Genomic DNA, 24,804 nt, shown 5'->3' with positions numbered 1-24,804 from the left:
AAAATAATTGTTCTGTTAAAACCGCACAGGTTCAATTACCGTGTTTACAAAATATTTTTCGAAAATATTAATATTCATTAAAGTTATGAAACTTTTATTAAAAATTTATGAAATCTCAAAACCTAAAATTTTGTATTTTATTAGACGCGCATTGGCCTAACTAACATTCAAGATAAAACATTTCGCAAAAATTTTCAGTAAAACAAAAGTTTGAGGTAATTTTTATTTTGGGTTTAATTAGGTCACGTGATATTTTTGGCCAATGATATTGCATACAAATTTTTTGAAAAAAAATAAAAAATTTTAAATCAAAAAATAATGTTTGTGTTAAAACCGCACAGGTCCAATTACCGTGTTTACGAAATATTTTTCGAAAATATTAATATTCATTAAAGTTATGAAACTTTTATTAAAAATTTATGAAATCTCAAAACCTAAAATTTTGTATTTTATTAGACGCGCATTGGCCTAACTAACATTCAAGATAAAACATTTCGCGAAAATTTTCAGTAAAACAAAAGTTTGAGGTAATTTTTATTTTAGGTTTAATTAGGTCACGTGATATTTTTGGCCAATGATATTGCATACAAATTAAAAAAAAAATAAAAAATTTTAAATCGAAAAATAATTGTTCTGTTAAAACCGCACAGGTTCAATTACCGTGTTTACGAAATATTTTTCGAAAATATTAATATTCATTAAAGTTATGAAACTTTTATTAAAAATTTATGAAATCTTAAAACCTAAAATTTTGTATTTTATTAGACGCGCATTGGTCTAACTAACATCTAAGATAAAACATTTCGCGAAAATTTTCAGTAAAACAAAAGTTTGAGGTAATTTTTATTTCGGGTTTAATTAGGTCACGTGATATTTTTGGCCAATGATAATGCATACAAATTTTTTGAAAAAAAATAAAAAATTTTAAATCAAAAAATAATTTTTGTGTTAAAACCGCACAGGTCCAATTACCGTGTTTACAAAATATTTTTCGAAAATATTAATATTCATAAAAGTTATGAAACTTTTATTAAAAATTTATGAAATCTCAAAACCTAAAATTTTGTATTTTATTAGACGCGCATTGGCCTAACTAACATCCAAGATAAAACATTTCGCGAAAATTTTCAGTAAAACAAAAGTTTGAGATAATTTTTATTTTTGGGTTTAATTTGGTCACGTGATATTTTTGGCCAATGATATTGCATACAAATAAAAAAAAATAAAAAAATTTAAATCGAAAAATAATTGTTCTGTTAAAACCGCACAGGTTCAATTACCGTGTTTACAAAATATTTTTCGAAAATATTAATATTCATTAAAGTTATGAAACTTTTATTAAAAATTTATGAAATCTCAAAACCTAAAATTTTGTATTTTATTAGACGCGCATTGGCCTAACTAACATTCAAGATAAAACATTTCGCGAAAATTTTCAGTAAAACAAAAGTTTGAGATAATTTTTATTTTTGGGTTTAATTAGGTCACGTGATATTTTTGGCCAATGATATTGCATACAAATTTTTTTTAAAAAATTAAAAAATTTAAATCGAAAAATATTTGTTTTGTTAAAACTCCACAGGTCCAATTAACGTGTTTACAAAATATTTTTTGAAAATATTAATATTCATAAAAGTTATGAAACTTTTATTAAAAATTTATGAAATTTTAAAACCTAAAATTTTGTATTTTATTAGACGCGCATTGGCCTAACTAACATTCAAGATAAAACATTTCGCGAAAATTTTCAGTAAAACAAAAGTTTGAGGTAATTTTTATTTTGGGTTTAATTAGGTCACGTGATATTTTTGCCCAAAACATTTTTTAATATATTTTTATTTTTTTATTTCACACTAATTGGTCACGTGACCAATCAACGCGCCAATTAGTTCCGCTTAAGTAAACCCGTACCTTGAACTTATAAACAAAAAATTGAAAATATTTTTTTTTATTTTACAATAATTGGTCACGTGATTAATCAACGCACCAATTAGTTCCGCTTGAATAAACACGTAACTTTAACTTATAAAAAAAATTAAAATTTTTTTTTTTATTTTACAATAATTGATCACGTGATTAATCAACGCACCAATAAGTTCCGCTTGATTGAACACGTAACTTTAACTTATAAAAAAAATTAAAAAATTTTTTAAATTTTTAGCATAGGTTGGATTCGAACCTAAGGCGCAGGATTACAAGACCAACGCGCCAGAGCGTTTAGCCACCGATGCTCATTTAAAACAGAAGCTTGTTTGGAACTATGTATTTCACAAGAAATCGAAAAAGTAAAAAAAAAATATGCGACAAGTGATTACAATAAAAGTAATAAAAACAAAACCACTTATGAATTGCATTTCTTGATGATGTATGACCACTTTATTCTGGATAGCTGCACAATTTCTTCTGTAAGCTTCTAAAAGCAAGACAATAATAGTTTAGAAAGTATTTGGTTATTCATAAGGCATATATAAAAGTGCTGTAACTTTTGTTCTACTTCGTATTTTCCGAAAATGTTTTATCTTGAATGTTAGTTAGGCCAAAACGAATCAAATAAAACTTTTATTTTTCATTTTCGGAAATCATGCAAAATTTAATAAAAATGTCATAACTTTTACAAATATTAATATATTTAAAGAATAATCGAAATGTATGTTGTTTAGACCACTGCGCTTTTAATGATATGTTTAAAATCTGATTTAAAAAAATTTAATTTTTTTTTTTTAAAGTTGACCCCAATATTAATGTACTGATGACGCCACGCTACCTTATATGGCGCATATATGAAAATGCGGTAACTTTTGTTCTACTTTGAGTTTTACAAAAAAATATTTTATCTTGAATGTTAGTTAGGCCAAAACGAATCAAATAAAACTTTTATTTTTCATTTTCGGAAATCATGCAAAATTTAATAAAAATGTCATAACTTTTACAAATATTAATATATTTAAAGAATAATCGAAATGTATGTTGTTTAGACCACTGCGCTTTTAATGATATGTTTAAAATCTGATTTAAAAAAATTTAATTTTTTTTTTTTAAAGTTGACCCCAATATTAATGTACTGATGACGCCACGCTACCTTATATGGCGCATATATGAAAATGCGGTAACTTTTGTTCTACTTTGAATTTTACAAAAATGTTTGGTCTTGAACGTTAGTTAGGCCAAAACGAATCAAATAAAACTTTAATTTTAAATTTTTAAAAATTATGCAAAATTTAATAAAAATGTCATAACTTTTACAAATATTAATATATTTAAAGAATAATCGAAATGTATGTTGTTTAGACTACTGCGCTTTTAATGATATGTTTAAAATCTGATTTAAAAAAATTTAATTTTTTTTTTAAAAAGTTGACCCCAATATTAATGTACTGATGACGTCACGCTACCTTATATGGCGCATATATGAAAATGCGGTAACTTTTGTTCTACTTTGAGTTTTACAAAAAAATATTTTATCTTGAATGTTAGTTAGGCCAAAACGAATCAAATTAAACTTTTTTTTTTCATTTTCGGAAATCGTGCAAAATTTAATAAAAATGTCATAACTTTTACAAATATTAATATATTTAAAGAATATTCGAACTGTATGTTGTTTAGACTACTGCGCTTTTAAAGATATGTTTAAAATTTGATTTAAAAAAATTAAATTTTTTTTTTAAAAAGTTGACCCCAATATTAATGTACTGATGACGTCACGCTACCTTATATGGCGCATATATGAAAATGCTGTAACTTTTGTTTTTCTTCGTATTTTCTGAAAATGTTTTATCTTAAATGTTAGTTAGGCCAAAACGAATCAAATTAAACTTTTATTTTTCATTTTCGGAAATCATGCAAAAATTAATAAAAATGTCATAACTTTTACAAATATTAATATATTTAAAGAATAATCGAAATGTATGTTGTTTAGACTACTGCGCTTTTAATGATATGTTTAAAATCTGATTTAAAAAAATTTAGTTTTTAAAAAAAAAAGTTGACCCCAATATTAATGTACTGATGACGTCACGCTACCTTTTATGGCGCATATATGAAAATGCGGTAACTTTTGTTCTACTTTGAATTTTCCGAAAATGTTTTATTTTGAACGTTAGTTAGGCCAAAACGAATCAAATAATTCTTTAATTTTTCATTTTCGGAAATCATGCAAAATTTAATAAAAATGTCATAACTTTTACAAATCTTAATATATTTAAAGAATAATCCAACTGTATGTTGTTTAGACCACTGCGCTTTTAATGATATGTTTAAAATCTGATTTAGAAAAAATTAATTTTTTTTTAAAAAGTTGACCCCAATATTAATGTACCGATGACGTCACGCTACCTTATACGGCGCATATATGAAAGTGCTATAACTTTTGTTCTACTTTGAATTTTACAAAAATGTTTTATCTTGAACGTTAGTTAGGCCAAAACGAATCAAATAAAACTTTAATTTTAAATTTTTAAAAATTATGCAAAATTTAATAAAAATGTCATAACTTTTACAAATATTAATATATTTAAAGAATAATCGAAATGTATGTTGTTTAGACTACTGCGCTTTTAATGATATGTTTAAAATCTGATTTAAAAAAAATTTAATTTTTTTTTTAAAAGTTGACCCCAATATTAATGTACTGATGACGTCACGCTACCTTATATGGCGCATATATGAAAATGCGGTAACTTTTGTTCTACTTTGAATTTTACAAAAATGTTTTATCTTGAACGTTAGTTAGGCCAAAACGAATCAAATAAAACTTTAATTTTAAATTTTTAAAAATTATGCAAAATTTAATAAAAATGTCATAACTTTTACAAATATTAATATATTTAAAGAATAATCCAACTGTATGTTGTTTAGACTACTGCGCTTTTAATGATATGTTTAAAATCTGATTTAAAAAAATTTAATTTTTCTTTTTTAAAGTTGACCCCAATATTAATGTACTGATGACGTCACGCTACCTTATATGGCGCATATATGAAAATGCGGTAACTTTTGTTCTACTTCGAATTTTACAAAAATGTTTTATCTTGAACGTTAGTTAGGCCAAAACGAATCAAATAAAACTTTAATTTTTAATTTTTAGAAATTATGCAAAATTTAATAAAAATGTCATAACTTTGTTGTTTAGACTAATGCGCTTTTAATAATATATTCAAAATTTGATTTGGATTTTTTTTTTTTTATTAAAAAAAGTTGGCCCTAATAATGATTTATTGATGACGTCACGCTACCTTATAAGGCGCATATATGAAAATGCGGTAACTTTTGTTCTACTTTTACAAAAACGTTTTATCTTGAATGTTAGTTAGGCCAAAACGACTCAAATAAAACTCTAGTTTTTTATTTTCGGGAATCACGGAAAATTTAATAAAAATGTCATAACTTTTTAATGATATATTTAAAATTTGATTTAAAAAAAATAATTTGTTTTTCCGAAAAAAATTGGCCCAAATATTTTATTGATGACGTCACGCTACCTTATATGGCGCATATATGAAAGTGCTCTAACTTTTTAATAAAAATTTTATAACTTTTTTTTTTAAATGTACTCAATATTAATGTAATGACGTCATGCTACCTTACACAGCATATATATAAAGCTTTTTTATCTCGTTCTATAACATTATATAAAATATGATATATTAACCTTAAAAGTGCAACGTGGTTTTGTATACCAAACATATTTAAGTACTAAAAGTGTTTAACAATCAGGAATAATGACGTCACCTTTATATATCTTAAGCTTGTAGTAGGACAGAATGAATGAGGTTATGTTGGTCACAGGCTTCCACTTTCGTTTTCCCAAAATCTTCAAAGTTTCATAAAGTTGAACATTTATTGAAATGGGCCAAATTTCTCACTGCTTCCAATATTTATGAACACTAACCCTATATATATACGGTATTAAGTCTGTAATCAATTTTATAAAAGTTTATTATTATTTTATAATAGCGAAACTTAATAAAAATTGTTCCTAATACTTATATAGATTTTGCAATGCATTAGTTTAACTTTTTACAATAGGTTGAAACTGTAAACGTAACTTTTATTGAGCTTAACTCTGCTACTATAAGTTTGACATCTAATATTGTTTAAAAGTATCTCGTTTACTTTTAATTGACCGTTATCAGTTTATCTTTTTGCTATCTTAATCTAACTTCATTGACTTTTTGTTGTTGTTGTTCCCAAGGCGAGGAAGAAAAGACCGAGGTTTAGACCGGGTGTTTTAACAAGTGCTAATGAAAATAGAATAAAATAAAGAATGTTTATCAATGATAAACCAATTAAGACCTTACAAACGCGAATACCATAATACAAATTTATATTTTAAAATTGTGCCTTAGTTTATTTAAACGAAATGATTATATATTACTTTAATAATTGTGGTTATAATTTTTTTTTTTTTTTTTTTGGTTTTTCGCACATTGATAAAAGTAAATAATAAATATATACAATTAATATTACAACAATGCGACGGAAAAAAATGACAAAATCAATTTAATGATTTAAAACATGCCAAAAGTTATAATGTTAACATAAAGATTTTAAGTATGTTATGGCATGGTCATCAAATCCAATTCATAGACTCTCTTGAGCAGGAGGAAAAGGTTTAAATTTGCAAAAGCACGCAGGGAGTTTAATTGCATTAAATATTTTAATCAGAGAGCTTAATTGAAAAATTCAAAATAAACGTTTTGATATTTAAATTTTAGATTTTTGTTATTGTACAACACTTAGTTATAACTGTTGTTTAGTTTAAACTCAAAAAAGTTATAGCATCAATATCAAACTTGTTTTGTTATTTTTCTAACGTTAGAATTTTTTATTTTTTTTATTTAACAATTAATTTTTTAACTAATAAGTAAACACTTTATTTCTGATCAAAACAGTAAACACTTTTTTGCAAATTAACCGAATTTATTTACACACCCAATATAAACATTTATTAAACAACTTTACAATTTTAATTTTTAAGTAAATTTCTAAAGTGTTAACACACCATTAAGCAACAAATAAGCTGTTTTAACCCAATTAAGAAAGGTGGATTTATCCTTGAATAAGTCGTTCGCACAAAGCCCCATATGTTTCGTATGTACCATCACGTTTGCATGGTATATTAGACCAAAGACCATCGTCGTCGCGACTTACAACTACGCAGGTTGCAACCAATGAACTAAGATCTTCGTAAAATGTTACGTCCCGGATGAGGGGTTCACCTGGGGCCCAGTTGGTCCAGCCTCGAGATATGGGAACACCGTCATTCCATGTAAAATCGCCCCCGCCCTCAAGGTCGGTTAAACCGATATAAACGTCACTGCCATTTCCTGACAATAGGTTGGTATGTATGCGGCTACAGTAAAAACAATATATAAGAAAATTAGGGTACGCGGAGTTTGAGACAACAAAAAATAAAGGAAACCAAAAAAACGCGGAATTGCATTGACTTTTTATTCGTATTTTGTTCGATATTATTTTTTAAAGTAATTTACATTTTTTAAAAGAGGGTTAGGGTGAGCTTTGACCAATTAAAAAGTGTTTCATTTTCCGTATTTGGTTTCCAATTAGATTTTTAACAAACAGTCAGCGCAATTTTAATGTTTTATTATTAAAGATTTTGCCCCTTGTTTATTCGCCCTTTCTTTATTATCAGTCAACCCGAAAATTATGCACGTGAGAATTATTAAATGAAGCCAATATCAAGAACATTCAAGTTTAATAAAAATACGGTGTTTTATCAGAAACTTATATATTTAAAAATAGCTTTAAAACTTGGCTTACTTAAATCGAAATTCCACCCTCATTCCTTGGACAGCCAGCTTTCCTTGTACAGCTAAACATTTACGTTGTGCGTCATAATAGCTGTAACAATCCTCAATAAGACGATATTCGTGACCGTTCCCAGGTTTGTAAGAATCTTCCCATACAACTAAGGAATATAATGTAATCAAACAACATTTTTTTTGTATATATCTTTATCCTCGATGTGGGAAAGTCGAATGCGCGACTTAAACATAGAGTAACATCAGTTACTCCGACCCAGTCTTGAGTTGCCTGTAGCATTTTGAAATATTATAGAGACTTTAATTGTCCGGTAATTATGCTGCTGATTAAGTGCTAGGTCAGCAGGAGTTTGTACCGTTTATAGGGCCTTACTCAAGGGAGTTACAGCATGAGAGCAGTGGGGATTGAACCCACGATTGAATCCACATATAAAGTTATTGAAATATATACATCTAGTAAAACAACTTACCTCTTTCACAAACTGCTGAAACTTGCGAATACCCTAGCATAAACGCAACGCAGACAAAAGCAAAAACTAACATTTTCATTTTGCTAAACTTGATAACAAAAGTTTTAAAATATGAATAAGTGTTGGTTCATGCAGCAGATTTTATAGCAAGCTTTCTTTTTCTTAAACTCTTTTCAACTTTTATTTCTCTCTCATTTTAAGACTTTCTCATTAAAATCTTTATTAACATGCAGTTAATCTGCCTGCTTGCTACTATGAAAAATTTAAAGTTTGTTTTGGTCAAGTCGCCCACGAGATTTTAAACCAACTTAAACTTAATCCTGTGTAGGCGGAAAATCAATTTTAATTTCTCAATTTTTCTCAAAATTGAAAATTTTTTGAGATGTTTTGATGTTAAACAAATTTCCAACGCACTAATTAAATTTAAATTAATCTTCTGTTATTGCAAGTTTAAAGTATTTTAGTCGGAAAATAATTCTAAAACCGGTTAAACAGCAATATTAACAACGCCTACATGGTACTAAAATTTTGTGGAAATTTTTTTAAAAAATTTGAAAAACAATTTTTTTATTTTTTTGTAACGCAGAAAATAAAACAATGTTTGTTGTGTTTAGATTTTATTTGTTAAAATAAAAACTCTATTTTATTTTTTTTATATAATTGTTTGTATAAATTTAATTTAATAGGACATTTAATTTAATATTAAGATGTTTAATTTGTTTTAATCTACCTAATTTTTTGATTCTTATTTGTAAAAATTAGCAGTAAAAGTAGAATTGATTTTATTTCTATAATAAAAAATCAATCTTTACTTGGAACAGTTTCAGGAAAATATTTTTTAGTTTTTCTTCCAAATTTTTTATACAAAATTGTGTAGGCAGTGGTTTTAAAATTAAACAAAAATAAACTTTAATTTGCAATAACAGAAGATTAATTTAAATTTAATAAGCACAATTTTATACAAAAAATGGAAAAAAGGCTGAAAAATAATTCTTAAAGCCGTTCTAAGTGTAGAGTCATTTTAATTTATATTAAAGTAATTTAATTCATTTTACTTTTACATTAATTTTTTAGAATTTAAAAATTCAACATTCTATTAAATAAAAAATTATTTTTCTAATTTAAACTTGTAAAAAATATATAAATAAAATAACATACATATTGAATTTTTGACAATCAATATTCGAACAAAAAAATATTGCTTTACATTCTGCATTATAAAAAAAAATTTGAAAAATTGTTTTTCAAATTTTTTAAAAATTCTTCCCCAAAATTTTTAAAAGTAACGCCTACGCGTTGTTAATATCGCTGTTCAACCGATTTTAGAATTATTTTCCGACTAAAATAATTTAAACTTGCAATAACAGAAGACTAATTTAAGTTTAATTAGCGCGTTAAAAATTTGTTTAACATCAAAACATCTCAAAAAATTTTTAATTTTGAGAAAAATTGAGAAATTAAAATTGATTTTCCGCCTACACAGGATTAAGTTTAAGTTGGTTTAAAATCTCGTGGGCGACTTGACCAAAACAAACTTTAAATTTTTCATAGTAGCAAGCAGGCAGATTAACTGCATGTTAATAAAGATTTTAATGAGAAAGTCTTAAAATGAGAGAGAAATAAAAGTTGAAAAGAGTTTAAGAAAAAGAAAGCTTGCTATAAAATCTGCTGCATGAACCAACACTTATTCATATTTCGAAACTTTTGTTACCAAGTTTAGCAAAATGAAAATATTATTTCTTGCTTTTGTTTGCGTTGCATTTATGCTTGACTTTACAAAGGCCACGAACGAAGATTGCCCAACAAGTAAGTTTTTTTTTATCTTTATTTAATGCTTTTTAGCGTAATTTTAGGTTAAACTAAATTAAAATGCTTTATGAAGTTCCTAACCAAAATTTTCGTTCATCGAATTTTATGTAAGGTTGAAACTATTTTTAATGTGATTTTAACAAAACCCATTTTACAAGTAACAAAATTTTAAAATAAAATAAAAAATTGGTTTTAGTTCCTTGGACAGATTCATATAAACCCGGTAATAAGTATGAGTACATCATTCAATACGGGGTTGATAGTTACCAGGACGCCAAGAACCAATGCGAGCAAGTTGGAGGTGCTTTGTCCTGGCTTGGGCCACGATTTGCCAGCACTTACGAGTAAGTAGTTTAAGTAAAATTAATACAAAAGTTTTATATGAAATTTAAGTTAGCTTTTTATGAAAAGTTCGGGACATAATATTGATTATAATTGCCCAATAACTACGTGATTAAGTGCTGCCTCAGTATGAGTCCATTCCTTTAAGACACCTTTTTAAGGGCGCTACAGCATGATATCACTGAGGATCGAACCCAGGACCTCATGTAGTGTAGAAAGTGTTCTAACCAGTACACAACGGTGCCATTGTGTATGTTAAATATAGGCCTACAAAATAAATAAAAATGTGTTTGTGGTGCACAAGTACAGTTTTCTCAGGCAATTATTAGTTAAGAGTTGAAACCATATTACAACAATTAACATATTGACCTTAGGGCGGGCTACCGACTGGTTTATTATTAATATCAAAGGTGTAGTAAATCATTTTTTTGTTCAGTTTAATATAACAAATGAGCCAAGGTTTTCTCTAGTTTTATACAAACGTTGGCTATTATAGTTTGTTAAAATACGTACATGCTATGTGAATAGTTTTTAATGCTGTCTTGTTTTAACAGATTTAACTTTTAAACTTTTTTAAAAATTGACAACCCCTTCTTTTTTTAGTGATCTATGGGAAAACCTATTAAAGGGTAATCGTGGGGACATTTATATTGACCTAACCGACATTGAGCAGGAAGGGCAGTTTGTTTGGGGAAATGACGATCCAATCGAAATAGCATGGTCAAATTGGAATGATGGTGAGCCTAACAACATACAGGTGGTCAAAGAAGGAGTAAGGGAAACCCAAAACTGTGTTGTAATACGTAGGGACGGCAAATGGGATGATATTTTATGTAGCTACCGACCAGATGGTGGTGTACGTGATGCACTTTGTGAAAGAAAAGCTGAAGATTAACTAAATGCTAAAATATCATTTTTGTAAATTGTTAAACATTTTTTTTAATCACAATCCTTAACCTGATTTTAAAAGTAATTATCATTTTTTTAGTTACAAAATGTTTTTTTTTACTTTTAAGATTTGTATTGAATCAAAATATATTTGTTTTGCTAAAACGCCTCGTCTAAAAACAGTTATTTTCCAGGTCTTGCTTGTGTTCTGACCATAATAATCAATACAATATTATTGCATTATCTGAATTTGTAAATAAAATAACGGTGAATAAATATCAAATTATTTAAAAGCAATTAAAGTTAATTTGCTTACTTATTTGTATAAAGTCTTTATTAATTTGTTAAAGAAATAAAAAGTTTGCCCAAATAATACAGCAGTAACGTTGTAACTTTTCTGTGATTAAACTGAACAACAGTTATAACCATTAGTAATGTTTGATAAAAAAAACGTTAATTTAGTATTCAGAACACTTGCTACACTACATAAGGTCGTGGGTTCCTTACAAAGGTATATATATATATTTTTTTTTTGTATATATCTTTATCCTCGATGTGGGAAAGTCGAATACGCGACTTAAACATAGAGTAACATTAGTTACACCAACCCAGTCTCGAGTTGCCTGTTGCAGTTTGGGATATTATAGATTATAATTGCCCGATAATTATGCTGCTGATTAAGTGCTGGCTCAGCAAGAGTTTGTACCGTTTACATCGCCTTACTCAAGGGTGCTACAGCATGAGAGCAGTGGGAATTGAACCCACGACCTCATGAGTAGTGTAGCAAGTGTTCTTACCACTACACCACGCTGCCGGTTAATATAATAAAAAAGAATAATAATTAATGTTACGTTTCATTTATTTTGTCGTACAATTAACGCAATCACGCATTAGCAATTCAACACAAACATTGTTTTATTTGTAATATAGTAAAACCCGAATTACATATTTCGAAAAAAAAACGAAAAATTTTTTTAGCATAATTTTTAGTAAAATTTCTTTCGCAGATTTTAGCTTTATTCTTAAGCTAAATATCTAAACAATAATATAAGTAATTATAAGCACACCGAAATTATTTACAAGTTGTTATTATTAAGCGACCAGAAAGCAAAGGACTTCATTTACTGCAGAAATCAGCAGAAAATCAAAAAAAAATTCGAAAATTTTTGTTTTTTAGGCAAAAAATGTAACTTAAAATTAAGATATATATGATTTAGAAAGTGTATTGGAATTGCTACGCAACTAATTAGTAAATAAACATATTATAAAGTCCAAAAACGAAGTTAAATTGTGTTTTTATTATTACGTCATAAATGGATACTATTCAAGAATCTTTAGAAAATCTGATGTTCCAAAATTAAAAAAATTCCAGAATTTACTTTTCACCTTTCTCTTCCTCGATCACTAAAAACAATGACGTCATTAGTAAATAAAAATTTAAATAATATAAGTGTTTACTTTTTGAAGTACTTACTCTCTTTGGTAGGCAAAACGTTCTTTTCAACGGTTTCAATCTTGTGCAGAGAATCCCGTTTAAACAAACTGATGTTTTGGATCGTTTTTTCCTGGCTCACATCTGGTTTGTTTGAAAAGAAAAACGAGTGAATTAGGTTAAAATTGTTGTAGTTAATAAAAGTAAAAATGTGTTAATTTTAGTAGGTATTTGGTAGGTTCATTTTGGTATTTAAAAAGAGTTAACTATAAGACCCAAACATAAAGTAACATTTGTTACCCCGACCCAATCTCAAGTTGACTTTAGAGTTTTGCTTAATATTGACTACTTGAAATACAGCCATAAGGTTAGGTTTGAACCACACCAATGCCACACTATTCGCCCTGGAGCCTGGCGTTTACGGATAACTTAAACACGTTCTAACAGCATACCCCGTAAAACCCAAAAGGTAATGCCAGACTTTTAACCTTTAAGCCCGGGTTTATGGATAGCTTAAACACGTCCTAACAGCACACTACTTGGAAAGTAAGGGGTATAAAATAACAAACCTTGTGTCGAAGGCATTGCAGTTTTTTCCTCAGTGACCACGTGCTTTAACTTCTCACGGTCAAAGTTGGCAGCAGCAGATGGTGCTTTCTCAATGGCAATGTCTGTAATATAACAATATATAATACTTAACAAGAAGTGAAGTTTTCATTGTTCAAGTTTTTTTTAAATTTACAAAAACTTCCAAATGTAAAATTTTTACAAAAAAAACGACCCTTAAATTACAAAAACTTACAATATATGATAAGTATATAGTAAAATATGATAAAATATGATATTTATTCAGGTAATTATATCATTAAATATATTACGAAATAAAAAAATGTTACGTATTTACCTAATTTTACTAAAATAAAAATAAAAACTTTCAAATACATCTAAAAAGTTTAATATTAAAATTTAAATTAAATTTACCGACTGATTTTACTTATTTTATGTTTAAAACTACTTAAGCCCAGTTTCACACAATTAACTTTTAAAGTTCGAACCTCAGTTGAAAATCAATATTTAAAACACAATAAAAACCTAAGGTGATAAAAAAAAACATTTCCAAAAACGATTTTTAGAGTCAAAAAAATCCTAAATTTTTGCTCATAAAACCGAAGTAGTAAAACATAAACAATATTTAAATTCAACCTTGCTGGGTAGGCAGAGTATTTTGTTCTTTGGTCTCCACGTGTTTTAGTTTCTCGTGTTCATATTCAGCAGCTTCAGTCGGAGCCCGTTCCACTGCTATGTCTAAATCGAGTCAATAAGTTGTTAAAATATTACAATTTCGGTTTTATGAAAAGTAGGAAATTGTAAAAATGTTTAGCCCAATGTGTTAGACAACCTATTAGGTCGTTCTACTGCTATGTCTAAATCGAGACAAAAAGTTGTTTAAAAATCGAGTAAAAATTTTAAAACAAATTGGGTAACTAATTAATGGTTGGTTATATAAGAGAATAGTGTATAGCTGATTCGACTTATCTATAAGACAATATTTTGGGTTGTTTTAAAAAATTATGTTAATGTTCTAAAACAGTTTGCATGTATTTAAAACCTTTGTTTGGGATACTGTTTAGCAAAATATTTTAATTGTTTATCCTCAATATTTTAGGTAACATTTTAAGTTGTTTACAAAAAAATAAACAAATTTTAATTTAAAATATTTTGCATATTTTGGTAATCTTCTAAAAATAGACAAAGCCTAATTAAAAAAAATTAAAATTTTAGACCACTTTGAGGATAAACTACCTGTGTTGCTAGGTAACGTGTTTTTCTCCGATGTTTCCACGTGTTTAAGGCTCCCCTTGCTCACTGAAGCTGCCTGGAGCGGGATTCGATCCCTGGCAATATCTGTTACAGAATAAGTCAGGATAACGTGAGTCAAAAACATAATATCAATCTTTTTATTGTTTGACAACAATCGCAACTACATGACGTAATTAACAACAAATTGGACATTTTTTATTAATTTAACATAAAATGTTGTCACGTTTAATTAAATAGTGACGTCACCAAATTGGTCACGTAATTTGTGACGTCACAAAATTGGGCACGTATTTAGTGACGTCATGAAATTGGGCACGTCACCATAATAGACGTCATCATACCTGGCACAGGATCAGTGACGTAACTAAAACAGAAACATTATTAGTGATGTCACTATATTAGTCACGTAATTAGTGACGTCACTTGAGTAGGCACTTTATTAGTGACGTCACGTGGCATGAAGGTAGTGACAACACTAAAATGGATGTTAACATATACTGTTAATCGATTACGTCACAAGTACAGGCGTATGACGTCACACTAACCTTCACTGGACGGTAGCGATGTTTTCTCGACGACGTCGACGTGCTTCATCTGTGATTGGTCGAAATTTGCGGCTTGTTCTCGAACTTTCTCGTTCGTCATTTCTGTGAGGATAAAGTGAAATAAATTTTAAAATTGAGTTAAGATATAACGAAACGTGATTATTTAGTTTGTTATTACTAGGGTAAGGTTTGAAGAGTAATCTTAGAAAATATTAAAGGTTAAATAAAAAAAATAGAAACCATCTTATATTTAAAATAACAAGAATGGCAAAATGTTGTGAAGTTGACCTGAGTATTTTGGAGAACCGTTAAAGTAACATGATCATTGGTGTAAGTGTGAACCATCTTACCGAAAACCAAAATTTTAAAACTTTAGGTCAAATTTTTTTTTAGTTAAGGAAAATTTGAAAAAGAAGCTTGAGGTAGAAGCGGGTTAAAAATGTCTCATTTTCGGTAAATTGTCGTTTTCGGGATACGATTTTCGGTTAAAATCTTTATTCGGTAAAACACATTTCAGTAAAAGGTTGTAAAGTTGGCTTTTATATCTAAGTCCATTTAATATATTACTACTAAAATATATTTTAAAGGTATATCACTAAAATTTTATATTACTAAAATTCCTTTTAAAAGTAAAATAAAAAATTTTGAGTTTTAAACCAAAAATTAAAAAATGATGCAAGATTATGAAAATTGCCTTTTTATAAAATAATTAAATTAAATATAATGAAATGACGTTTTAGAGATCCGTAAAAATAACAAGATCCTAGATAATATGACTGGACAGTAGCTCCTATGTTACCTAAAAACCATTTTACTGAGTAGACATAATTCCTATAACCAAGATTTTTAAAATCTTTAGTCAGAAATTTTTTTAAAGTTAAAGAAGATTCAAAGAACGGTTGTGGTAGATGGAGGTTAATTAAAAATCTTTCTTTTCGGTAAATTGCCGTTTTTAGGCACATAGTTTTCGGTAAAATGTAGTTTTTGGGCATATAGTTTTCATTAAAATGATGTTTTTGGGCATATAGTTTTCGGTAAAATGTAGTTTTTGGGCATATAGTTTTCATTAAAATGATGTTTTTGGGCATATAGTTTTCGGTAAAATGTAGTTTTTGGGCATATAGTTTTCATTAAAATGATGTTTTTGGGCATATAGTTTTCATTAAAATGTAGTTTTTGGGCATATAGTTTTCATTAAAATGATGTTTTTGGGCATATAGTTTTCATTAAAATGTAGTTTTTGGGAATATAGTTTTCATTAAAATGTAGTTTTTGGGCATATAGTTTTCATTAAAATGATGTTTTTGGGCATACAGTTTTCATTAAAATGATGTTTTTGGGCATATAGTTTTCATTAAAATGTAGTTTTTGGGCATATAGTTTTCATTAAAATGTAGTTTTTGGGCATATAGTTTTCATTAAAATGATGTTTTTGGGCACATAGTTTTCGGTAAAATGATGTTTTTTGGCATATAATTTTCGGTAAAAATCAACATTCGGTAAACACACATTCCAGTAAAATGTCAGTAACCCGTATTAAACTGGAGTAAACTAGATATTAGATTTAAACTTATTCTTACGATCAGTTGTAGGAAGACTTCCCTTCTCTGTAGTCTCCGTTTTCTTTAATTGAGATTTATCGAAGTTAGAAACAGCAGATACGTCGGGCTTCTCCATTGTTTCAGCTGGTTCAGTGCTCTATGACGTAATAATAGAAAAAAATGAATTTTATTTAGTAATAATTAATCAAAGAAAAAAAATGTTTTTTCAAGTTAAACAAGTTTTAATTTAGAGAATTTCAAACATTTAAACTGTTTTTAACTTGTTAAAAGATTTAGAAAAGTTGGACGTAATTTCCAATCGTTAATCTGTAGTTAAAAACATTTTAAATATTTTAAAATTCTTAAAAAAATTTTTTTTATTTAAAAAAAATTTTTTTTTTTAAGTTTTAACTTTAAATAACATAAAAATTAGGAATTAGCATAATTTAAAGTAACTTATGTATTAAAATAACATAAGTTTAATGTTTATTTTACGTTTTTTAGCATCCTTATTATATTTTTTAAACAATTTTATATAAATTACCGATTTCCATTCCATATATATTATCAAAGCAAAAATAAATTATATTTTTAAAACGTTTTTGATAAATTCAAGTGTGAGTAAGTAAGTGTACACAATTTAAGTAAACAAATATTTAAATGTTTAAACTAAAACACCTACGCAATGTTTACTAAGATTAATTTACATGAAGTTTAAACTTAGTAATTTACTGGCGTCCTCTGGTTTAAATATTTACTAAAACATCCATCCAAAATAAACCTAAATATTTGATTCAATTAAAACCTGTTATATTTTTAATTATTTTTTTGGTGTTTATTCTGTAAAATGTATTTTATTCTATCGTATTTTATTCTATTGTAAATAATTTAATTTAAACTAGGTTTGGTGACCATGCCATAACATACTATAAAATCTTTATGTAAACATTAATACTTTTGGTATGTTTCATTAAATTGATTTTGTCATTTTTTCCCGTCGCATTGTTGTAATAGTAATTGTATATCGTATTTATTATTTAGTTTTATCAATGCGCGAAAAACCAAAATAAAATAAAAAATATATATACCATACAAAAAACATGTTTTTGTGCTTTTTATTGCAAAACCAGTAGTTTAAATGAATATATTAAATAATAAAAATATTAAAAAAGTAAAAATTAAAAATAAAATTAAAAAAAAAATTACTAAAAATAAGAATAAATCATATTCTAGAATTTTGTAGACAATGAATACCTTTTGTTCAGGTTCTTGTTGTTCTGTTTGTTCTTGTACCTCTTCCTGTGTTTCTTGTTGTGTTTCTACTTGCTTTTCTTCTTGCTTTTCTTCTTGTTTTTGCTGTTCTCCTGATGCTGGATCAGCTGTATTATCAGATTCTGATTTTTTCTTAGATTTTCCTAAAAATTTCAAAAAAAAATTAAAATTATTTTTTTAATAGGTCAAATTTTTAAATAAAACTCGTTAATAAATTTCTTAAATTAATGATTCCAAATACAAAGTAATTTCTTCATTTTTATAATACGAATAATTAACTTTAATTTTTCACAATTTTTTTGTAATTTTTTGCTTTTTAAATATAAACTCGCGTTAAATTTAAACTAAACTGTTTCACTACTTAAATCTGGTTTACTATTTTTTTACACATTTATTCTATTACAAAACTTTAAGACCTAATACCCAAGTTATTTTATACTATTGGCATTTGAAATCTAAAATTTTTGGCACATAATTTCCTTTACAAAATTTTGAATACAAAATTGACTAAACCCAAAATACTTTGCCCTTTGTTTTACATAGAAGGTATCTATGACGTCACACTTCCTAATCGATTATTTTAATAAAACAATGGACTATATACCTTTAACGTTATTTAATACCAAGCTAAATAGAGTCATCTAAATTTAACCGACGCTAGCAATTTTTACTGTTAAAAATAATTCCTTTTTGTTACTAAAAAAAAGTTTATATCGCGTTTTTACTACTACTGGCAGCTTAACTTTTAAACCTAGTTTAAGCTATCTTATTGTATAGCAATTCATATACAAATGTACTTTTAACTTGAGTTTAATATAAACTTTATTAATCGCTTTCTTTCTACTGTTCACACTAACTTGTAAATGCTTTTAAAATTGATCTTGTATTTATAGGTAACTTGAACCCAATGTTTTTTCTTTGTTATTGTAATCTTATTGTCCTTAATAACAATCACATGCTATTACATCATAAAGTTAAAATATTTAATTAAAATATAATCAACTTTAAATTAAAACTTAATTAAAAACCACAAGAAAAAAACAAAATATCACATTTTAACACATATTAAGTAAGTCAAAGCTTTTAAATCTGTTTTATCATAGATTATAACAAACTGATTTAAATTTAAATATTTAAAAAATAGCAAACTTTTTAGCCTTTTTTAAAATACAAACTAAGCTTACAAAGTTCAAGTTTTTGTAGTATAAAAAATACAATTTTCTAAACACAATTATCACATTTTTAAACCTAACACGAAAATTTAAGTTTCACATTTAAAAGTTAGTCACTACATTCGCCAAATTCGCTTAAAATTTAACCAGAAATCGTAAAAGTTTGGAGCCGGGTATCTCTTATGCAAACATCTTCGTATAACAAGGGCGTTTTCTTTACTTAGATTTTAGTTTGGTTGACATTTGCACAAACTCTTAAAGCTTAAAATGTTTAAATGTTAACAACCTTACATTAGTAAGACCAATATACATTTAACAACACATAAGTACATGAGTAAACCTATATAATCAGTAAAATGTTTAATCACATTATTTTTTACATTAAAATATTAATTTGCAAGTTGAATTTTTACATGATACCACTTACATTGCAAAAGTAAACAAAATAAATTAAAATAATACTGATAGTTTATCACCAAACTTGATAAACCTACAAAATAACTATTTATATCGTTATCCTACATTGAAATAGTATTTTTATAAAATGATTTTTATATATTATAGCTTCCACAACGCAAATTAATATATGCAAAATAAATACCCAAAACCGGGTTAGATTTTTGTTATCTAAACTATATATTAAACAGAATATTTAACAGGTAAAAGCAATCAACAAACCAGTATTTTAAATTCAACTTAAAGACGCTTTTTTAAATCGAAAAAAAATCGAAATTAAACAATATTTAATAACAAATATGTAAATAATAAAAACATAATAGTTAAGTATTTTTAAATTGGATCGACCAACGAATATATCATAATTATATTTAGAAAATATTTTAAAATATTCGATTTTAAAAATAAAACTCTAAATTTAAACTTAAGCAGTTTTCAATAAACGTAAAGTAAACAAGCTTGAAAACGAATAAGTTAATTATTACCAAGAAACTCTTTTACAAACTAACCCACAGTTTCTCTTTAGGCTTATAAAAGTAAATAAAATCTGGTTAACTTGCACTATTCTATAATGAAAGTTTACAATAAAATGTTTATTTTTATTTGACTTATTATCTCGTAAAATGAAACTCAATTAATTGAATGTTGCAACATCAGTTCGTTTTTAAATTTGCAAATTGGACGATTTAATTTTGATTATAAAGTGGTGTAACCTGTAGCTTGGTTAAAATCTAAGTACGTGTTTTTTTCGTACAAAATAAGCAAATTTGGTTTGTCAACAACAATTCAGCAAAAAAAGGTTAAAATTCCAAAAAAATAATTTTAAACTTGAAAAAAAATAATTTTTTTTTATTTATTTGCACTTTTTATTTTTTAACTTATTTTTTTATTTAATTAAACAAAAAAAAATTCAAATATTGACAAAATAAATTTCGATTACGATATTCTTAATCAAAACTTTAGAATTGGTCTCTTAAAACAACAACCATCTGTGATGTCATAGTCCAAGAACAAAGGAATCAAGTGCATCACGTGATTTCGAGTGTCAAGGTTCGATAACCTCGGTTCGTACGAGTTTTAAGCAATAAAAAAACAAAAATTTCAAAGTCGTCAATAATTAAAACATTTAAATGAAACTAAATTTGCAAATTGTTTGTCATAAACACGTCATAATTTAAACATTAAAACGATTGTTAAAACTGAAAATGGATAAAAACAAACGATAATACTTAGAACCAGCAAACCCTAGTTCTATTATGACGTCATTTTGCATTGTTGACAATCGTTTTTATTACAAACAACGATCAGAATCTAGATTTTAAATAAATTTGCACAATGGCAAAAAAGAAAGTTAATGAAGGCAAACAAACGCTTTTAAACTTGGTTAAATATTTAATTTGCACAGTTTAACTAATAAATTTAATCTAAAAGTTTAGTTAAACTATTGCTGGGCTTTTTCTATTTGGTAAAAATCTAATATTTTTATTTTTTTGTTGTAAAATCTAAAATTTTGGTAAATATCTACTAACTTGTGTTTTTATTTTGTAAAAATCTAATACTTTTTTCCAAAAAATGCCGTTTAGAATAACAAATGCTATTTGTTAACTATGTATTTGTTATTATGACGTCAGTTTACGTAACAAAACAGTTAAACTCCCAAAAAATTATTAAGAACAAAAAACAGATTTTTAAAAACAAAAAAAAACTCCCCTCAATTATTTCTAGACGGAAAATGTGGTCACAATAACAAAAGTCACGTAATAAATAACTAGTTAGTGCTAACAATGACTTCTTTGTTACGTCACAAACTTAATTCTCACTACTGTACTAATATATATTTGTTTAAATCTATTCAAATATTTTCTACATTCATGACGTAATAAGTACAATTGTCGTCAATAATCAAACATTAGTTTCAATTGTTTTGTTAACAAAATTCGTATAAAAATGCTTTAAAATAGCTAAAATGTGATATTTTTCAACAAAAAAACACTGTAAATTATATAATTTTTATATATCAAGTTTAGAATAGCAATTTCTACGTTACATTCTGAAAACTAACACCATAAAATCTGCTTATAATATTATATATCGTTCTCTAGTAGCAACAACTTATTTATTTAAAGATAATTTGATTTAATTTTACAGACCAGCAAATTTTGAATGCTTCAATAATTTTGTTTTATAACTAAGTTAGAATGGCGTACCAACTATTTCCTTATCTTAACTCTTAGTTACTTATAAGATACGCGATGAAAAACAAGTTGTCTGCAAAACTTTTTTTTTATAAATTTTTGACATTACAAATAAAATAAATCAATTTTTTATTGTGTTAAAATGCTAATAAATCGATTCAAAATATCCCTACTTTACTTATTCTAAAAAATCAAGCATTTCAATATTAAAAAACTAAAACCAAAAATTTCCATAATTCTTTAAAATATAACCTATACTAAAACGCATATAGCTTTAAGCTATAGAATTTATAGTCTGCCAAAACCAACTGCGCATCCTACATTTCTCACTAACTATACAGCTCTGCAAATAGCAAGTTTTATTATGGCGATATACGCGAATAACCCACAAAAAGAAAAAGTTTGAAGTTGTGCGCTTGCTTATAAGTGTAGCTCCATTTATGGTGTGTTAAAGGCATACAGAATACCTTATATAGAGGCCTTTAACTTTACTGTAATATGCGATGTTGTAGCGCCTTATTTAACAAACTATTGAAAGGTAATAAATTTCAAATTTAAAATAGATAAAATGTTAAGATTAATATTAATGAGTTTTTAAAACTCGAAAAACAAATAGAATTGACATAAATAAATGAATATAAATGTTTGTAGCTTATTAAGTATATTCAATTCAAAATTTTTGAACAACCAATGTATTTGTTTTTTAAAATTTGACCCAAAAAATTTGACCCGAAATTTTGACTTAAAAAATTTGACCCCAAAAAAATTTTGACCCAAATATTGACCCAAAAAAAGTAATTTGACCCCCAAAAATGCATTCAATAATATATTAATATTAACATATTCTTATATATATTTTGATTACAGAGTAAGGGCTAGGATATTTAGTGATATAGAATATAAATATGTTTTTAAAAACTGTAAAAATAATTTAAGAAATTTGGTGGGAAACCTAAAGTTAAAAAGCTCGTCCAGAACCGTGAACTACAAATGATTTTATTATGTATAACACCAACTAAAAATTAACATTTTTGTAATTTTTATGTTAAATAAAATGTTTCAAAATAAAGTTGTCGAAAAAAAAAATTGTATCCGAAACGTTTATTTCTATTTCATAGAATTAATAATTTTTATTAACTAGAAAACTTTATTTTGTAACTAAATTAGACAGAATTTAATTGTTTTAAGTAATTTTAAAGTTAGTTACGTCACAGTTTAATAATGCAGCCTCGCCCTGAAACATTATTACGTCATAATATAAGAGCCACAGCGCCCCTTTGCGGAGAAACATTTAAAAGTAATTAAAATAGTTTCGAAAAAAGTAAATAATATTAAACTGTTTACTAAACGTTTTTGTTATTATATATACATTAGAAATAAAAAAGAAGTAAAACCAATGGTATTAACATTTAAAAAAAATATATATACATTATTTTTTAAATTATTGAAAATATTTCAAAAAATTTAGGATATTTAAACAGCAAATAATTTATTTAACAATTAAAAAAAATGAATATTTAAAAGCATAAATTACATAACCAACTTTATTTTAAAATACCTAAATTTTGATATTACATTTTAAAATATGAACAAATAAATAAATTTCTTAAAAAATGCGTTATGCACCAAATTTAAAACACCATAATTTTGAAGTAATTTACTTAAAATATATTTGTTTTTAGAATATTAAACTTTAGAATATCACCTTCACCCTTTGCCTTCCCATTCTTGGAGAAAAAATTTCCCATTTTTAAAAATCTTCTTTTTCAAAAATTATAACAATTTAAAAATAAATTTTATCCCCTAATTTTACCTAAAAATATATATATAATATAAGTTAAAATAAAAAAAACGAGTTTGAAAAATAAAAACAAGTCACTTTTATAGTTTTTAAATTTACTAATTACTTTTACGGTTCTATAGCGCTTATAATGTTTTTACATAATATCTATAGCACATAGAGTACTTTAAACTAATTTTAAATACAGTTAAAAAACAAATCTAAAATTAACAGTAAAATCTAAAACAAACGCATTATTGATTAATTGTCAACAGTAATACACATTGTCACATTGTCACACAACAATACACAATGTTTTGATTATTTAATCACAACTAGCCGTGATTTAGAACAAAAATGTTTTTATTTATTGCCGAATAATCAGTTTAATTATGACGTTTCGTCGATCATTTTATAACTTCCGTTATTGTTTCTATTTAACATTAAACAATGGCTTAAATGTTAAGCCTAAATTTCCTGTGCAAGTGTTGCCAAATTGGTAATATCTTCCCTAAAACTGCATACTAATAGAGTTATTTGGAAGCACTGGTTTGCCACAATTTTACTTAACTAAATTCGCTCGAGATAATGTTTAATAAAATTTAAAAACCTATTTAAATTTGGACGCACTTTTAACTCTGTGTTTAGACTTACTTTGTGTACATTTAAGCTTTTATATTGCAGCATTTGCTCTTGCATTCTAGAATTTTGTACTTGAATATTTTCACGTTTTTAATTTTCACATGAATTATAAATTAAGAGGTTGTATGCGTCATTGCAGTAAAAACAAGCGATTTAGATTCGAAATCCAATGGTTCAAGCAATATAAAAATAAAATCTATTACTTATATAAAACATGTTTATGTAAAATCGTGTTTAAAAGCTTAAAACATGTAACTTGCTTTAGAATATTACTTAAATATAAAATATAAGTTTAAAAAATAAAAACGAATTATTTATTATTGTTTAATTCATTTAAATGATGTTTTTGTAATTAAAATTATAATTAATTAACATAATTATCATTTCAATCGCACTAAATTAAAAATTGTTTATTTTAAAACATTTAATCTAAAATGGCAACTTACAACTTTTTTAAACTATTTACTCAGATTTATAGATTCTTAAAAGGCTTAGTTAAAATATATTTCGTATTTTAAATAGCGTTTAATATTTAGTAGAAATCTTCTAAGCTTATAAGCACTATGTAAACGTAAGTTACATCTATAAGCTATCATAAACTAAATTTTTTTACTATCTTAGTATTTTATAGCTTTTCAAACTTTGCTTTACTTTTACC

At 26.2% G+C, this 24,804-nt stretch overlaps 3 protein-coding genes across 3 annotated transcripts; 1 reads left to right on the top strand and 2 right to left on the bottom strand.

The window, feature by feature from the left end:
- Positions 1-7,047: 7,047 nt before the first annotated feature.
- On the bottom strand, positions 7,048-8,337 carry LOC145763871 (brevican core protein-like). Its single transcript, XM_082575409.1, has 3 exons — positions 8,252-8,337; positions 7,780-7,927; positions 7,048-7,351 (listed from the first exon to the last, which is right to left on the bottom strand). The coding sequence occupies exons 1-3, from the start codon at positions 8,328-8,330 to the stop codon at positions 7,048-7,050; spliced, it is 531 nt and encodes a 176-aa protein (XP_082431535.1). The 5' UTR covers positions 8,331-8,337.
- A 1,638-nt stretch (positions 8,338-9,975) lies between these two features.
- On the top strand, positions 9,976-11,297 carry LOC145763870 (collectin-46-like). The gene is made up of 3 exons (XM_082575408.1): positions 9,976-10,057; positions 10,257-10,404; positions 11,006-11,297. The coding sequence occupies exons 1-3, from the start codon at positions 9,976-9,978 to the stop codon at positions 11,295-11,297; spliced, it is 522 nt and encodes a 173-aa protein (XP_082431534.1).
- An 834-nt stretch (positions 11,298-12,131) lies between these two features.
- Positions 12,132-23,539, bottom strand: LOC145747853 (uncharacterized). The gene is made up of 9 exons (XM_082564918.1): positions 23,430-23,539; positions 17,884-18,044; positions 16,669-16,786; positions 15,089-15,190; positions 14,526-14,627; positions 13,926-14,027; positions 13,292-13,393; positions 12,765-12,866; positions 12,132-12,694 (listed from the first exon to the last, which is right to left on the bottom strand). The coding sequence occupies exons 1-9, from the start codon at positions 23,470-23,472 to the stop codon at positions 12,666-12,668; spliced, it is 861 nt and encodes a 286-aa protein (XP_082421044.1). The 5' UTR covers positions 23,473-23,539; the 3' UTR covers positions 12,132-12,665.
- Positions 23,540-24,804: the final 1,265 nt, after the last annotated feature.

The sequence above is a fragment of the Corella eumyota genome, chromosome 1 (genome assembly GCF_963082875.1).
Source record: "Corella eumyota chromosome 1, kaCorEumy4.1, whole genome shotgun sequence".
Lineage (NCBI taxonomy): Eukaryota > Metazoa > Chordata > Ascidiacea > Phlebobranchia > Corellidae > Corella > Corella eumyota.
Note: the sequence above shows the minus strand (reverse complement) of the source record. Positions and strands in the feature narration are given on the sequence as shown.

Coding starts and splice junctions, on each gene's coding strand:
- LOC145747853 (XM_082564918.1), bottom strand. CDS start 23,472: ATGGGAAATTTTTTCTCCAAGAATGGGAAGGCAAAGGGTGAAG. Junction 14,028..14,525: donor CACGTTACCTAGCAACACAG/GTAGTTTATCCT, acceptor GACTCGATTTAG/ACATAGCAGTGGAACGGGCT. Junction 12,695..12,764: donor CGTTTTGCCTACCAAAGAGA/GTAAGTACTTCA, acceptor CATTGTTTTTAG/TGATCGAGGAAGAGAAAGGT.
- LOC145763870 (XM_082575408.1), top strand. CDS start 9,976: ATGAAAATATTATTTCTTGCTTTTGTTTGCGTTGCATTTATGCTTGAC. Junction 10,058..10,256: donor GAACGAAGATTGCCCAACAA/GTAAGTTTTTTT, acceptor AATTGGTTTTAG/TTCCTTGGACAGATTCATAT. Junction 10,405..11,005: donor CGATTTGCCAGCACTTACGA/GTAAGTAGTTTA, acceptor TTCTTTTTTTAG/TGATCTATGGGAAAACCTAT.
- LOC145763871 (XM_082575409.1), bottom strand. CDS start 8,330: ATGAAAATGTTAGTTTTTGCTTTTGTCTGCGTTGCGTTTATGCTAGGG. Junction 7,928..8,251: donor TTCAGCAGTTTGTGAAAGAG/GTAAGTTGTTTT, acceptor TATATTCCTTAG/TTGTATGGGAAGATTCTTAC. Junction 7,352..7,779: donor AGGGTGGAATTTCGATTTAA/GTAAGCCAAGTT, acceptor TTTTTACTGTAG/CCGCATACATACCAACCTAT.